This window comes from Nematolebias whitei, chromosome 12, assembly GCF_014905685.2.
Source record: "Nematolebias whitei isolate Nwh7 chromosome 12, NemWhi1, whole genome shotgun sequence".
In the NCBI taxonomy this organism is placed as follows: domain Eukaryota; kingdom Metazoa; phylum Chordata; class Actinopteri; order Cyprinodontiformes; family Rivulidae; genus Nematolebias; species Nematolebias whitei.
Window position 1 is genome coordinate 23,354,732 of NC_056509.1, and position 17,711 is coordinate 23,372,442.

At 41.8% G+C, this 17,711-nt stretch overlaps 1 protein-coding gene across 1 annotated transcript; it reads left to right on the forward strand.

The window, feature by feature from the left end:
* The first annotated feature begins 9,322 nt into the window (after positions 1–9,322).
* Positions 9,323–17,508, forward strand: enpp5 (ectonucleotide pyrophosphatase/phosphodiesterase 5). Its single transcript, XM_037685323.1, has 4 exons — positions 9,323–9,437; positions 13,198–14,088; positions 14,487–14,663; positions 16,929–17,508. Exons 2-4 carry the CDS (start codon positions 13,206–13,208, stop codon positions 17,345–17,347), a joined length of 1,479 nt encoding a protein of 492 aa, XP_037541251.1. The 5' UTR covers positions 9,323–9,437; positions 13,198–13,205; the 3' UTR covers positions 17,348–17,508.
* Positions 17,509–17,711: the final 203 nt, after the last annotated feature.

The following is a 17,711-nucleotide window of genomic DNA, read 5'->3' on the forward strand; positions in this document are numbered from 1 at the left end:
TAATGTCCTGAGTCAGGTCTTGTGCTGATCCATACAGACTCGTTACATCCACTTCTTCTCCCATGATGAAAATAGGGTTGGACCTGTTCCTGATTCTCCTGAAATCTACAATCATCTCCTTTGTTTTGTTCACATTCAAGATGAGATGTTTGTTTCAACATGAAACAGATCAACAGCAACATTGAAACAGATCAGCAGCAACATGATGAGATTTTCACAGTGATTATCCTGGTTAGAGATTCATGAGTCTAACAGCCTCAGGGTAGAAGCTGTTCCTCAGTCTAGTGGTTCTACACTTAATGCCTCTTAACCTCCTTCATGAGGGGAGCGGGGCAAAAAGTGTGTGTGCTGGGTGAGTGGGGTCCTTCATGATGCAGGTGACCCTCTTCCTGCATCTGGAGGTGTAGATGTCTGTGATGGTGGGGAGACTGACTCCAACAGTCTTCTGTGCAGCCTTCACCACTGTCTGTGAAGCTTTCCTTTCTGCAGCTGTGCAGCCTCCATGCCACACGTTGATGCTGGAGCACAGGACGCTCTCCACTGCACACCTGTAGAAGGAGGTGAGGACTGAGCTTCCCAGACCAGCTCGCCTCTGCTGCCTGAGGAAGTAGAGTCTCTGATGAGCTTTCTTGATCAGGCTGGTGGTGTTGTTGCCCCAGCTGAGGTTGTCATTCATGTATACACCCAAGTACTTGTAGCTGGAGACCACTTCCACCACAGATCCTTCTATGTTGTGGGGGTGGGGGGTTAGATGCGTTTGTTCCTTCTGAAGTCCACGACAATCTCCTTCATCTTCTTCACATTGATGTGAAGGTTGTTCTTCCTGCACCAGCTCTCCAGGTGTTCCACCTCCTGCCTGTAGCTGGACTCATCACTGTTTGTGCTGCATCCCACCACAGCTGTCTGCAAACTTTACAAAATGACAGCCTGGATGGGTAGATGTAAGTGCACAGTCATACGTGAGCAGAGTGAACAGGAGAGGGCTCAGCACACAGCCATGAGGGGAACCAGTGCTGGGGGTTATGGTGGAGGAGTAGAAGTTGTGGATCCTCACAGATTGCGGTCTGTTTGTTAAGAAGTCTACGACCCAGTTGAAAATGGAGGGGCTTAGTCCCAGTGTGAGTAGTTTGTCCATCAGGGTTTGTGGGATCATGATGTTGAAGGCAGATGTGAAGTCCACCAAGAGCATACAAACGTAGGAGAAAGGTATCAAATGTTAGTGAGTCAATATTGTGAGATTACATATATAAATTGGCCCAATGGAGTTCATGTGCATCTCCCTTCAGTTGACTAATTAAATATGTGATTTTTGCTCAAGAGGCATAGAGCTGGGGCGCTCTTTTGAAGGCTAGCTGACACTGCAGCATAAATTCCCCACAATGATCCGGATCTCCTGAGTCAAACTCAGAGGGCTTAATATTTACCTCAGGGACAGTAGGTGATATTAACTCCGTGGTTGGTTTGGTGATGTTGGTTTCAGGCTGTGCAGCTGTGACTGTAGGGAGTACAAAAGCGAGTTGTTGAGTTACAGAAAACAACGTACCTCCAACTTCCCTCCAGGTTGGACTGAGTTGTTTGTTTCCAGAATCCATTGTAACGTTGACTCAAGTTTATCGATCCGTTTGATCTGTGAATTGAGAAAAGCTTGCTCGCCCCCGGTCTCATTCTGGGTGTTCTGATTTGGCTGGAGCATAGTATGCTAACCAGTGATCGAGGCAAGACTCCACATGTAGAAAATTTAACAGTGCTTTATTTTACAGTGAAATATTAAATGTACAGTGATGATCCTCTGGAGCCCTGAGGAACAAGGATATAGGTCAGGTAAGTACTACTTAGAAGCTGAGGATTTAAACAAGGTCTTTCTTATTTTACAGGCTGAGGATAGATGGAAATCACACAGATATATACACACATAGATTTTGTTGTAAAGCGCTTTGAGTATCTTGATAAGATAGAAAAGCGCTATATAAGTACAGTCCATTTACAGTCAACAAATATCCATCCATCCATTATCTTCTGCTTGTTCAGAGGTCAGGTCATGGGGGCAGCAGCTTGAGCAGGGAGGCCCAGACATTTTCCACAATCACCTCTTTGAGCTCTTCTGGGAGGATTCCAAGACATTCTCAGGCCAACCGAGAGATGTAGTCTCTCCAGCCTGTCCTGGGTCTTCCCTGGTGATTCTCAGTTGGACTGCTTTAAGCATCCCCCTAGAGAGGCGCCATGGGAGTATCCTTACCAGATGCCCGAACCACCTCAACTGGCTCCTCTCAATGTGGAAGAGCAGTGGCTCTACTCAGAGTCTTTGCACTGAACTTCTTACCCTATCTCTAAGGGAGTCCAGATAAATATTTATCTGGATTGCTCATTACTTATTTTATCTGTGGTTTCACGAAATAAAAAAACTTGTTTGTCACTGATTGTGTTTTTCAATTTTACATCCATGCCATGTCTGCTGTGAGATGACAGCCTGAACGGTTTGTTTGGTGTCAAAACACACGAGAAAAATGCTTAAAATATGTAACGTTTATACGCAGAATGTGCCAGAAACTGAAATCTTAAAAGTACCAAGACAATTGAAAGCAACATTTCATCCTTGAATGAGGCTCTTGTAAAAACAAATCATTTTATTAAACAAAATCAACTGACATTTGTTCAATTTTTTTAAATAATTGAATAACTGTTAAAAAATATATATAGTTATTCTTATTGTACATTTTCTAAACTTGCCACAACTTTACATGAATATGAACGCATCAATATTTTATTCGCTTTGAATGATTCAGGATCAAGATAACTTCTGTCCAGCTGATCAGTTTGGAAGTCTGACTCAATTTAAATTTAGTTTATTTGCTTTTGACTCAAATAAAAAAGTACATTTCTTACATAACAAATTAGTAAAAATAAACATTATGTGAAAAGGTTTGGTTGCTTTACATAGACTGAGCCTGACTGACACCTTGTGGCCAACTTTTGTCATTACAGTTCCCTCTGGTGCTCAAACCTTTAAATAACAGTTCCTCTGGATGGATAAAAAAAAAATTAAAATAAAAACTGTGTAAACAGTTTGAACAGCCACTAACTAACTAAACAGCCACTAGCCAAAAGGATGGCCCAGCACAGAAGAGCAACATCATCTCTGCAGTTTACACTCAGGCCAACGGTCACTCAGGGATCAAGATGTTCACATCCTGAGGAACGATGGTTTGAGAGAGAAGTGAAGGAATCAGAATAAGTTTTATTATCATTGTACCAAAATACATTGAGATTATGGTCGTACAGTCGTCCGAAAGATGGGCGGAGTGCACGTTGCTGCTGCTACAGGAGCGCAGCCTCTTATCCTTATTCAGAATACTTTTTTAAAGACTGAGTTTGTTGTGGCTCCTTGGACTGATGAAGTCATTTGGATGAAAGACAAACTGTTTCAACAAAAATAAACTGTCCAGAGGACCTGACTTCACTTTGATGGATTTTTCTACCTGGATTATTGAGCATAAATCAGGATGCTTTAAATGTCATGTTAAAACTAATGAAAAAAGCTAAATATCTCAATGTGACGCCTTTTGAAAATGTTTTATTTTATTAGGAGGAGCTCATTCTTTACGACTTCTTCTCCTTTTTCTTGTTTTATTGTATTATTATTTTTCTCCTCTCTTGTGCATTCATATATCTAATCTTTGGCCTTCCTCTTTATCTTTTTCCTGGTTGCTGCATTTCTAACATCCTTTTTTTTTCCCATTCAATCATTTTACAGGTTAGTCTCACTGACATACGGGACTCATTTTCAAGAGAGACCTGTTTTAGACAGACAACATATAAAGTACAGACAACAATACCTCAACAAAAAGTAAATACATTCAAATAAAAGTACTGTTATCAAAACAATCAAATCAAGAGGCAATATAAAACAAAGTAAAATATTAAAAACATGAACATATTTGCTTAGATTTTTCTACTGATCGTATCACATGTTTAAAATATCTTAAAGAAATCAAATTGGTCAGCTTCAGATCTTTTTTGCAAGGTGTTCCAGGTTAGAGGAGCAGAGTAAGAAAAAGCCACGGTCCCTCCTCTGGACATGTCCAAACCATCTCAGTCTGGCCTCTCTAACTTTATCTCCAGTTTTGCTGCCTGGACTCTTTTTCACCTCTTTAATATTCATTTACTTCAGTTTATTTACATAATGCCAAGTCACAACAGAAGAAGTTGTCTCGGGGCACTGTATAGCAACATTCACATGCATTATAAAAGCCATTTAATACAAACCGGATTCCAAAAAAGTTGGGACACTAAACAAATTGTGAATAAAAACTGAATGCAATGATGTGGAGATGGCAAATGTCAATATTTTGTTCGTAATATAACATAGATGACAGATCAAAAGTTTAATCTGAGTAAATGTAACATTTTAAAGGAAAAATATGTTGATTCAAAATTTCACAGTGTCAACAAATCCCAAAAAAGTTGGGACAAGTAGCAATAAGTGGCTGGAAAAAGGAAATTGAGCATATAACGAACAGCTGGAAGACCAAGTAACACTAATTAGGTCAGTTGACAACATGATTGGGTATAAAAAGAGCTTCTCAGAGTGTCAGTGTCTCTCAGAAGCCAAGATGGTAAGAGGATCACCAATTCCACCATTGTTGCGCAGAAAGATAGTGCAGCAATACCAGAATGGTGTTACCCAGTGTAAAATAGCAAAGACTTTTAAGTTATCATCATCAACCGTGCATCTGGAACAATCGCTGTGCGTAAGGGTCAAGGCCATAAAACTCTACTGGATGCTCGTGATCTCCGGGCTCTTAAACGTCACTGCACCTCAAACAGGAATGTCACTGTCAAGGAAATAACAGAATGGGCTCAGGAATACTTCCAGAAAGCATTGTCAGTGAACACAATCCACCGTGCCATCCGCCGTTGCCAGCTGAAACTCTACAGTGCAAAGAGGAAGCCATTTCTAAGCAAACTCCACAAGCTCAGCTGTTTGCACTGGGCCAGGGATCATTTAAAATGGAGTGTGGCAAAATGAAAGACTGTTCTGTGGTCAGATGAGTCACGATTTGAAGTTCTTTATGGAACACTGGGACGCCATGTCATCCGGACCAGGGAGGACAAGGATAGCCCAAGTTGTTATCAACGCTCCGTTCAGAAGCCTGCATCACTGACGGTATGGGGTTGCATGAGCGCTTGTGGCATGGGCAGCTTGCATGTCTGGAAAGGCACCATTAATGCAGAGAACTATGTTCAGGTTCTAGAACAACATATGCTCCCATCTAGACGTCATCTCTTTCAGGGAAGACCCTGCATTTTCAACATGATAATGCCAGACCACATTCTGCAGCAATCACAACATCATGGAGGAGAAGGATCCGGGTACTGAAATGGCCAGCCTGCAGTCCAGATCTTTCACCTATAGAGAACATTTGGTGCATCATAAAGAGGAAGGTGCGACAAAGAAGGCCCAAGACGATTGAACAGTTAGAGGCCTGTATTAGACATGAATGGGAGAGCATTCCTATTTCTAAACTTGAGAAACTGGTCTCCTCTGTCCCCAGACGTCTGTTGAGTGTTGTAAGAAGAAGGGGGGATGCCACACAGTGGTAAAAATGGACTTGTCCCAACTTTTTTGGGATTCGTTGATGCCATGAAATTTGGAAACAACAGATTTTTCCCTTAAAATGATACATTCTCTCAGTTTAAACTTTTGATCAGTGATTTGTGTTCTATTCTGAATAAAATATTAGATGTTGGCTCCTCCACATCATTGCATTCAGTTTTTATTCACAATTTGTTTAGTGTCCAAACTTGTTTGGAATCCAGTTTGTAAAAGTTCTCTATCTAAGGAAGCAGCAGATTGTGTTGAATCTTCACTTTGTCACAGTCTCCCATCCTGAGCGATCACATGGAAACAGTGGAAAGGAAAAACTCAATTTTAATAGGAAGAAACCTCCATCAGAACCAGGCTCAAGACGAGCAGCCGTCTGCTTCAACCAGCTGGGGTTTGAGAGGAACAGGAAGGAGGAACAAATAGACACAGAATGGCAGGTCCAGGTGTACTGTCTATAGGAGGAAAGACAAAAAAACACATTAAGGATAAAAATAGATATAAATACAAACGGGCAGAAATACAAAGAGTAAAAAAAAAAAAAAACAGCAGCAAAGTGAGGAAATGTCAACTGGATGGAAGGTGAAACGTTTCAGCACAACAACAACAACAACAAAAAAACTGTCCAGATGACCTTACTGAAAATTGTTGGATTGTACCTGGATTATTGAGGGGTCATGCCAAAGACACCATCTTAGCACCAACATAACTGGTTGGTTCCACTTTGGAGTAAACTGTTGGAGGAAGAATCAGTTTTGTGTTGTGTGTTTCCTTGACTGATGAAGCCTTCTGGATGGAAGGTGAAACATTTCAGAAAAAAAAAAATGTCCAGATGACCTGACTGAAAATTGTTGGATTGTACCTGAATTATTGAGCATGGACTTTGTTGGTTTTGAACCAGTTTGACATGACTGTCAATGAGGAAGAGGGCCAGCACCAGAGGAGGGGTCGTGCCAAAGAGACCATCTTAGCACCAACATAACTGGTTGGTTCCACTTTGGAGTAAACTGTTGGAGGAAGAATCAGTTTTGTGTTGTGTGTTTCCTTGACTGATGAAGCCTTCTGGATGGAAGGTGAAACGTTTCAGAAAAAAAAAAATGTCCATATGACCTGACTGAAAATTGTTGGATTGTATACCTGGATTATTGAGCATGGTCTTTGTTGGTTGTCAATTTGGCCTTTAGCAGTCTAAGCCTATAGCAGCATAACTAAGGGATAGCTCAGGAAACCCAAGCCAACCATAGCTATAGGATTTATCAAAAACAAAAGACTTAAGCCTAGTCTTAAAAGTAGAAGGTGTCAGCTTCACAGACAGAAACTAGAAGTTGGTTCCACAAGAGAGGAGCCTGATAACCACAATCTCTGCCTCCCACTTTGTTTTTGGAAACTCTAGGAACCACAAGTAAACCTGCAGTCTGAGAGCGAAGTGCTCTATTGGGAAAATATGGAACAATAAGATCTGTAATATAAGATGGAGCTAGGTTGTTGAGAGCTTTATAGGTTAGAAGATTTTGAATTCTGTTCTGAATTTGACAGGGAGCCATTGGAGAGAAGTTACTAGACTCCTCATTTTCCTGGTCAGTCGACCCCAAGTACTTGAAGTCCTGTAGCTTTGTGACCTCTACTCCTTGTAGCCTCATTGTTTCACCTGTCTCCCTCTCATTCACATACTGTACAGGTACATGTACTTCGTCTTGCTACGACTGACTTTCATATCTCCTCTTTTTAGTGCATACCTCCACATCTCCAAGTTCTCTTCCACCTGTTGCCTGTTTTCACCACAGATCACAATGTCATCTGCAAACATCATTGTCCATGGGGATTCCTGCTGACGTAATCTGTTAGTCAATCCACCACCAAAGCAAAAGGAGCTCAAAGCCGATCCTTGATGCAATCCCACCTCCACCTTGAAGCTACCCGTCACTCCTACAGTGACGGGTATTTGCTCCCACTGGGGTCCATCCTGAGGAAACATGGTCTTTCATTCCATTGCTATGCTGATGACTGTCAGATCTACCTGCCTGTGAAACCAGCAAGTGTTTGCTCCATTCACCCTCTGTTAAAATGTTTGGACGACATTAAGGCCTGGATGGCTTCAAATTTCTCAAGTTTCAACAATGAAAAGACTGAAGTCATTGTCTTTAGCCCTAGCTCAACTGCCGCCACTGATCCTGTCAACCTGGACTCTCTTCAGCCATATCTGAAGCAGTCTGGTAAAAATCTCAGGATGGTTTTAGACTCTGACTTCAAGTTTGACAAACAAATCAACTCTGTTCTGCAGAAAAACTTCTTTCAACTCAGACAGGTAGCTAAGCTCAAGCCAGTGTTGTCAAGACCTGACCTTGAGAAACTAGTCCACACCTTTGTCACGACCCGATTGGACTATTGCAATGCACTCTATGCTGGGATCAGCCAGGCCTCCATCTCATGTCTTCAGCTCGTCCAGAATGCTGCTGTTCGGCTTTTAACTGGAACTCGTAGGTCTGAACATATTACACCAGTTCTGTCCTCCCTTCACTGGCTCCCTGTTCGTACTAGGATAGTCTTTAAAATTCTTCTGTTGACCTTCAAATGCTTAAATGGCCTCGCACCCCTTTACCTCTCTGAGCTTCTGGAACCTTACGTTCCCTCTCGGGCCCTGAGATCATCCGATCATCTGCTTTTGGCTGTTCCAAAAACAAGACTGAAGCTCAGAGGAGATCGGGCTTTTTCAGTCATGGGCCCCAAACTCTGGAACAACCTGCAATGCACTTCAAATCTCTGCTTAAAACACATCTGTTCTCGCAGGCATTTCACACAGTGTAAATTGATCTAGTGTTTTTTAATCTGTGACCCTATGTTTTAAATGCTTTCTCTTTAATTTTACTCTCATTGATTGTTGTTGATGTTATCCTGATGCATGCTCAATAATCCAGGTAGAAAAATCCAAATGCTGTTGTTGTTGTTGTTGTTAAGCACTTTGATAACAGGTTCTGTTTTAAATGTGCTCTATAAATAAAGTTGACTTGACTTGACTAGATAGCACCACTGATGAGCTTGCATATAGTTTTGGCAAGAGTGTTTTACGTTGGATGCCCTTCCAGACACAACCCTCAACATTTACCCAGGCTTGGAACCATCATAAGAGATACACTGGCTTGTGCTTCCTGATGGCTGGTTTCAGCTTCTGATTCTGTTTTTTTTATTATATTACATCTCAGTGGTGCAGACTCACTACCAAACAGGGATTTTGTCACCCTGAATCAACTGCATCTTCAAAACTTTATAGCAGTCCATGCAAAGGCTATTATTTAAAGCTTTACACCAAGTGCAATTTTTCATTACATAGTAAATGTGGCAGATTTTTCTAACAATGTCCCTCCAGGAGGCTCCACAGACTACAAGTGAAGTGCTACAGCCAGCTGCTGCTGCCTCTATTAGCACCAACAAACACGCATACTAAACTGATGTCAGTCTAAAGGTGAACAAATGTTTGCTGTAATAGTTGTGTGCATATAGTCAATTTGTAAACTGACAATGTGCAAAGATGTATCCATGACAGGTACGATATTAATTGTTCTTTGTCTGCCTTCAAACTGTGTTTGTGTGTTGTAACCCCGCCCCCCATTCTCAGGTTCACATTACGTCATTGAAGCTCGAGCAGATCTGAGGTCTGCAGCTGCTCGCGAGGAGGTAGCAAACAGTGGACAGCCCGGTGGTCCGGGTTCTGGTTTTATTGACCATAACAGCAGGCTGGAAGGCGGGACTTCCGCTGGCGAGCAGAACCGAACTGGTTCGGCTGGTTATCTCGGTGCACAGCGACTGGACCGAGCCGGTGTCTGCACGCGATAAGAAGGTAAGCTTGTTGACAGTGAATTTCTGACTCCTCGGTGTCTCTGAAGCCCGAACTCGTAGGAACCGGACTCATTGTTGGGTCTGGTTCTTGTTGGGAGCCCGAACTGTTCGTCTTTATATTAGCTCTGCGGCTCAAAGAAGGCAGAAAAACTACAGGGTGGTGTTGCTCTTTAATGTCAGTCGTGGTTTAACGAGGTCGGATGGACCTGCAGCTGCTCGAACCTCGGTTTAACTGGTTCTAATGACGTCATTGTTGTTGAACACGATGCGTTCAAGTGTCAAACTGCTGCTCTGAGGTCATCCTGGATATCAAACCATTACAAATAATTCAGGGTAAGTCCTAATGTTTTATTTTAACCCAGAGTACGATTCCAGCTAATATTCAAAAAATAGTTTTGATCACTATTTGTAGTAAATGTAGTTCTTGTGCTGTAAGTGATTGTAAATAACAGACAATAATGTTATTTCTGCAGCATTATTTTATCCAGACGTCTCATTAAAACAAGAGTAACCTATTGCTACAACTCACTGTACATTGATTTAACAGTAAAGAACAGTTGGGGAAAACAAACGATATTTTTTACAGTGAAAATAGCAAAAATCATTTAGTGTATCAGTCTAGTACTTATGTATTGATTGGTGACCAAATATCATTTAATTTTTTTTAAATAACTTTAAAATTTGCACGAAAAATAGGGATTACTTGGTGCTAATGGATTTTTTTTAAAGACAAAGTGTATGTATTTTTGGAGAAAGTAATTCCCAGATTATGGCTTTATTTTTTATTAAAGATAAACGCAAAACAAATGCTGGAGCAGAGACAAACGACTGTTGTACAGTAATTGTTGAAAATCAAAGTTAAGATGCTTATTAAGTGAAAATGCACATTAAGGAAACTGTTCTTGGTTAAATGTTTGGCACAATCTGAATCACTGAATAATAAATGTGTCAAAAATGTTTTCTTGTTGTTGTGATTGGCTTTATAAGATTCCTGAATTATATATGAGTGGAGGTAAACTGATTAATTGACCAACTTCTTTAAACAGCTGATATTTACCACAAAAAAAAAAAAAAAAAAAAAAAAACAGATAAAAATTGTGAAATGGCCTTGCTTCATACATATTAAACAAATTTTGTTGTGCTTCGGTGCAATGACAATAAAGCTGATTCTGATAAAAAAATGAAGATGCTCAGCAGCTGCTACAAACAGCTCACTACATCCTTTTCTTTACCTCCTTCTTTCCAGGTCACGAGTAGCTGGTGTCTATCTTCACCAGTCACACCAGTCACAGTATACACCCTGGACAGGTTGCATCACAGGGCCGCTTAGAGACAAACAATAACTTTTCTCTCTGGAGAAAACCCACAAGTGCTCACAAAGAGCATGTAAACTCCACCCAGAAAGCCCCCGAGCTGGGAGGTGGTCCAAAAATATATATATTTTGATAGATGTAGGATCTACTTTCTGTCCAGGGTGTCCTTGGTTTCTTGCTGGAGATAGACATCAGCTCCCTGCAACCCCAAATGGACAGGCAGGTAAAGAAAAATGATGGATGAAAGTTTTGAGTTTGGATCATTGAGACCTAAGAGCAAATTTTCGAGGATCCTAAATGAGCTCAGCTCCATATAACTGTTCATAAATATCGTTTTCTTGCATGTCCAAAGTTTAGTTTTCATTAGTGTATTCAGTGACATTAAAACGGAATATATGGCATTAGAGCATTAGCACTACAGTGGGTAACTAGTTATTTGAATAATAGGAGACAATTTGTACAGGTAAACGATGTAAGATCTGAATTTTTGTTTTAATGGATGTGTAGTTCCTCAGGGCTCTGTGTTGGGACCAAAGTTGTTTATTTTGTATGTGAATGATCTGGTTGATGTGTCAGGGCATTTGAAGTGCATTGTATTTGCAGATGATGACACATTTTTTTGTTCGGGTGAAGATGTTGAACGGATGTTAGAGATGACACAGGCAGAATTCGTAAAAATACAAACTTGGTTCCAACTTAAGTTATCATTAAATAAAAAAATAAAAAACTATATGATATTTAGTAATAGAAATAAAATGATCGAAGTCCCATTTAAAATTGACAGTATTGAAATTCGTAGAGTTAATGAAATAACATTTTTGGGTGTCATTATTGATGAGAAGCTGACATGGAAATCTCATGTAAATTACTTAAGAATAAAAATAGCAAAATCAATTACATTACTGTATAAAGTAAAAGAGTTTTTGAATGACAAAGAGACCATCTTATCACAAGCAGAACTGGTTTGTTCCACTTTGGAGTAAGCTGTTGGAGGAAGAATCAGTTTTGTTGTGTGTTTCCTTAACTGATGAAGCCTTCTGGATCGAAGGTGAAACTTTTCAGCACAAAAAAAAAAGAAACTGTCCAGATGACCTGACTGAAAAATGTTGGATTGTATACCTGGATTATTGAGCATGGACTTTGTTATAATCATTTTATATTTTTTTTTAAATAAGGGGCAGATATTATAAGAATTTTTTTCTTCTTTCTGCACCCTTTTCATTCAATGTTTTTTTTTTGATGAATTTGTTTGTTTTAAATGAATGAAATAAAAAAACATGGTGTGCTTAATGACAACCTGTTACAAGGGGAAAATCAAGTCTAATTTCTTTAAGTTCTGTGCCATTTTGTCATCGTGTTGAATTGGTTTTCAACATCTTACATGTGAAGATTTCACTGGTTTCTTAAGGCCTCTAATAAAAAATATACCACTGAGGAAATTTTCAAGCTTATGTAGTAAATTCTATTCTCTGTCGTTAAACTGGTTCCATTGTTGAGTTCTGAAGGAGTCTGTTTCTTTTTATACCCTATAGCTCTGACCTGTTTCCAGTACGATAATTAGTTCTGTGATATTCTATGCAGCGTTTTATTTTAGCTTAACACATTAAACATTCAGCAATTGTCGCTGGAATAAAACCCAACACGAGTGCATATTTTATTAAAAGGAATAAAAATTCTTGGGTTTCTACATTTTGCTTTTTGTGATCGTTTGTTCAGAAGGCTGTCTTCTTTCTGGTTCCTGAAGATGTTTCATCTCCGTTTAGAACCGAACCTTTAAAAAGGAAGTGAAAGGATATCGTCTGCTCAAACATTTAAAGTTGCCTGGATGACAGAGAATAGAACAGAAAAATATTGTTTTCTTGTATTTGCAACATTTGCAGTCGAATACGCTAGTTAAATTCTTGACAAGTCAGTTTGTGTTATCTTCCATAACTAGCTATTTACTTTTGAATTGGATCATTTTCAACCCTGTATCGAGTCTGTGCACTAAATTTCTCCAGGTAAGAGACATGGATGGTTTTGCTTGAGCAAATTGTGTTGGATAAATAAATATCCTTTCATCATCTGCTAACTCAAATAAGCCACTCTGAGGACACAAGAAGATTTTTAACTGGTCTGTACTTGCAAGGGTAGACGGTCATGAGAAAGCTTTCGCAGATGTACATAGTTTCATGCTTTGAGCCTCATCAGTGAGAATCTGCGCCTGACAGTGAGGCAGGAAGTGCTTTAATACACGCTTTCCAGAGGCGAGGTCAAGACGACCTCGGCTTTCCTGCTTACAGATTCGGAGAAGGCCTTGGGGTTTATCAGGTGCACCTCTCCATGTAGACAAGACTCTCTTGACTTCACACACATGGCTCAACATTAATTATAGTGAGAAACATCCATGACCTTTACCTAAATCCCCCTGGGACTTCCCCTGACAAATTGTATGTTTGTGTTTTGAAGGCTGTATCATGGCACGTCGCACGATGCTGAGCTGCTTCCTACCAGGAGCATGCAGTCCTCTTGTCTGCCTGTGGGCCGTCCTTCTGCCCGTGGTCTCCCTAAACAGCCTGAACCACCACGAGCATCAGGACCACCGACCCAAGCTGCTGCTCGTGTCCTTCGATGGCTTCCGCTGGGACTACATCGACCGCGTCCCAACGCCTAACTTCTGCAGAATCATGGACGAGGGCGTGAAGGTTGAGTTCGTGGAGAACGTTTACGTCACCAAGACCTACCCCAACCATTACAGCATGGTGACAGGGCTGTACGCTGAGACGCACGGCATTGTGGCGAATGAGATGTACGACCCTGCCCTCAACCTGTCCTTCTCCATGGACACTGACAGCATGTATGAGTCGAGGTGGTGGGAGGAGGCCGTGCCTCTCTGGGTGACCATTCAGAAAGATGGTGGGCGGAGCGGGGCGGCGATGTGGCCAGGGTCCGACGTGAAGATCCACGGGATGTTCCCCACTCGCTACCTCCAATACAACGCATCAGTGTCCTTTGAATACAGGGTGAAGCGGATCGTTGAGTGGTTCTCTGCACCTGAAGAGGAAGCGGTGGACTTCGGAGTTCTCTACTGGGAGGAGCCGGATGAGAGCGGACACAACCTGGGTCCTCAGAGCCCCCTCATGGATGCAGTGATCGCTGGGATTGACGAGAAGCTCGGCTTCCTCATGGACGAGCTAAAGAAGGCCGGGCTGTACAAGAAGGTGAACCTGATTGTGACCAGTGACCACGGGATGGCTCAGCTGTCCCCTGAGAAGATCATCGAACTGGATGAGTACGTGGACAGAGAACTGTACACCTGGGTGGATAAGAGTCCGGTGGTGGGCATCCTGCCAAGAGAAGGTAATACTTTGAGGAAATACACTCATTTTGCTGAAACAGACTATTAAACACTGCCGGTGTGTTTACAGTATTTTTATTGGCTGTACTATAGCACAGTTAGCTGTGGCAGCCATCTTGACTTGGGTTGACCCCATAAGTTATTCACTTGTAGAGGTCCATTTGTTCTACCTGTTTAACATTTGTCCTCTGGTTTGAGAGGTATTTGTAGACAGACACACATACATGGGCAAAACATAATTTACCTTTAGGTGGCAGGCAATAATAACGTTTATAGTACATAAATAAACAGCTGAATTAGAAAAACACATTTTAATTAGAAGCAACATTAATTTAATTTGTATCTAGAATCGTTCTTTCTGCTTTTATGAATGAAGTTTTTGTTTATGATTTTTTTAAAGGGAAGCTTGACGAAGTGTTCAGTTTGCTCGTGGACGCTAATCCAAACATGGTGGTGTACAAGAAGGAGGATGTTCTCGAGCGCCTTCATTATCAGCACAACGTCAGGATCATGCCCATCCTCTTAGAGGCCAAGGAGGGCTGGACCATCATGCAGAACCGGAGCGGACCTTTCATGTGTATGTGTGTACAGACGCCTCGAGCCGTGCTGAGAAATGATCCTGCTTTGTGCTCCGCACGCTGCAGAGCAGCTCTAATATTAGCTTCAGAGATGATTTATTTTAGTCTCTGAGCCAAAGCAAACATGTTATACCAAGCGTAATACACACACACACACACACACACACACACACACACACACACACACACAAAAAAAAGACAGATTAGTTCTCCTTTTGGACCAGCAGAAGTGTGTGCTGGTTTTATCTCTCTGCCTGGAAATATAATTTCTAATTCAAATGAAATTTAGGAGCTCGTCTTCAGATTAGAAATGTCAGACTACACTGGCTAATTTAATTGCTTCTCTCCTTCCTGGTTGAAAGCTTGTTAATTAATAAAATGAACATGTGGAGCCTGCAGCTGGAAGGAGAACCCACTGAGTCTCGATGATGTAAAGCTGCTTACCACACGTGTATGAATATATTAATATTTGCCTTACTATGGAGTTGTTTTGCCACAAAGAGCAAAATACTTTTAGAGCAAAGCTAAAGCTAGCTGAGTCTACTGGTGTTTATCAGTTCTTTACCTATTATTGCAGTTTAGGTAATATTGCTGGTGTGTTCACATTGAAATTAGATGTAGAGTTTAGGAATTCAAGCTTGTTGACGTGTAGTTTAAGGTCCAAATGTTTTATGCGATGCGATAGACGAAGCTTTTCCTTAGTTTACACATTTCCCAGGAGAAATTGATAAGTTGGCCTGTTTCGAGGCCAACCATGGAGTCAGGTTCAGATAATCCACAATTGTTGATTTATTCAGGCAGACTATTTTTCCTTGTCAAGCCCCCAGTATACTGCCGCGTACATCCATACGCAGAGGTACGCATGTACGTATGCAGAGGTACGTGCGTACCCCCCAGGACATGTCCGTGCAAAGCTCAAAATTTTTACGACCGCGTACGCATACGCGGTGTCGCACAATAAACTGCCCAGCGACTGACTGTTTTGTATGCGACACCAATGTATTAAATTCCCCTTCTTCATCTCTGATCTGGCCTTTTCTTTTGCTTTGTTTTTTTGCCAAGAGGCAGTGATCTCTTCCTCCTCTGTTGATGCAATGACTGAAAAGGTGAGAAATGAAGGAATTTGTGACGAGCGAATTAAACTCAGGTCCAGCGTGGCTGCAGGAGGGTCTGGAGATTTCCTGGTGGGCTGGTCTGATGTGTGGGCTGTAGAGCCAGCGCTCCCTGTTTTTTTTTTTTTTTTTTTAAAGATCTTTTTATTAACAACATATAAACACAGAACACTACTGTGGCTGAGACTGCCAGCGCTCGTTTTTTTTCCCCCCGACCTGTCAATCAGTTCAATAGGCGTGTCAGCAAATGACCAATCGGCGACCTCAATTTGTCCCGAAGGTAAACACCTCTTGTCTGTGAAGCTGCTCTGCAGCTGCTCGGGGTGGACGCTGGAGTATCATGTCTGAACCCTCTGCATACAGCACACGCATACGTACGAGTGAACGGACGTACACGGCAGTATACTGGAGGCTTCAGCCTTGAGTGTTACTGGTACTTCCAAGATCCAAAATGGCCAGATTAGGGTGCATTTTACTGGTCCGTGCTTACGAACCTCTTCAAGGTCGTTTCATGCTGATGAGTCCTAAAGCCGCAGGTGGCCTGTGATTAAAATAACTTCCATCTTGCGGTTTAGCTTGTAAATCAACTGATTTTGAGTCCTCGAAGCACGAACCAAACCTGACCATATAGGCAGCAGCCTGACCAGGCCAGATTAGCTGCGGCCGTCTTCTTTGTATGTTGATAAACCAGGAACCAGACAATTCCAAAAACAGGAAACCTGCTATCATAAATCCAATCATATGCAATTTTGGCGTCCTCGATCAACAGCAGAGGTAGACGCATCACATTCCACTTCCCCAGAGATATTTCCAGCTGCACGTGTTGTCCGAGCAGACATAAGGGTTCTCCAGAACCCTTTTGCTTTTTTGAAAAGATTTTGTTATTTGCGTCGAAAATCCAGTTGGTCAGATCCATAGCAGCAGTTTTCATTTCGGAAGATGTGTAAAAATAGGAGCTCCGATGCACAGACAGAGAGCAAAAAAAGCAGGAGAAGAGAGAGATGAGAAAGCGTGTGCCTCGTTCCAGAGCCAGCGAGGAGAAAAAAAGTGTTTTTTATTAAATGTATAATTTTGAATGGTAATGTTTGCCATATGCCTCAGAGTGTGACGTGATAAATTTCTATGGTGTAATTGTTGTCTTTTCTACCTCAGTGGGAAACCATGGCTATGACAACACCCTACGTAGCATGCAGCCTGTGTTCGTGGCCCGCGGACCAGCTTTTCGCCAGAATTACGTGAAGCCCTCTATGCGCTCCGTTGACCTTTACCCTCTCATGTGCCACATCTTATCCACCCGCCCTCTACCGAACAACGGCTCCCTCCTCAACATCCAGGACCTCCTGTCCTCCGTACCAGCTGCTTCCACACCCACGCCAGCTCACCCACCCGCTCCTCCTAAGCTCAGCAGGTACTCCTACGCTCCAGTTGTGGGCTCGTTCATCGGTGTGGTCATGGTGCTGGGCTTCCTGGTGGTGTACATTGTGTTGGTCACTTTCAAACAGCGGCCTGTATTAAAACACAGAAGCTGGGAGATGTCACAGCCCTTACTGCAAGAAGATCTGCACCTGTAGGAGACGGGAAAAAATGCACGGCATAAAAGAAGAGGAGGTTTTGCTCCCCAAGGTACTAGGCACTGTCCAGAAGCGTTCCCTAAATGTCTCCTTTTCACCACAAAATAAAATTGTGCTGCTGTTTTCATTGATTAGCAATCAAAGGAATCCAGCCTAATCATGCGTGACGATGTCTCGGGTGTAAAGGAAACCTTATAGGGTTTGCTTCTGGTGCAGGTGTGATCAAAATAACAAAAACATGCTTTGATTGTGAATTTTGCCTAAAATCATCTCAGTATTTTCATTGTCACATGATATGTAGAGACGTAGGAGGGGAATTTTACTCTGTAGAAGTATGAACGTTTGGTGGCCAAAGCGTCGAGGT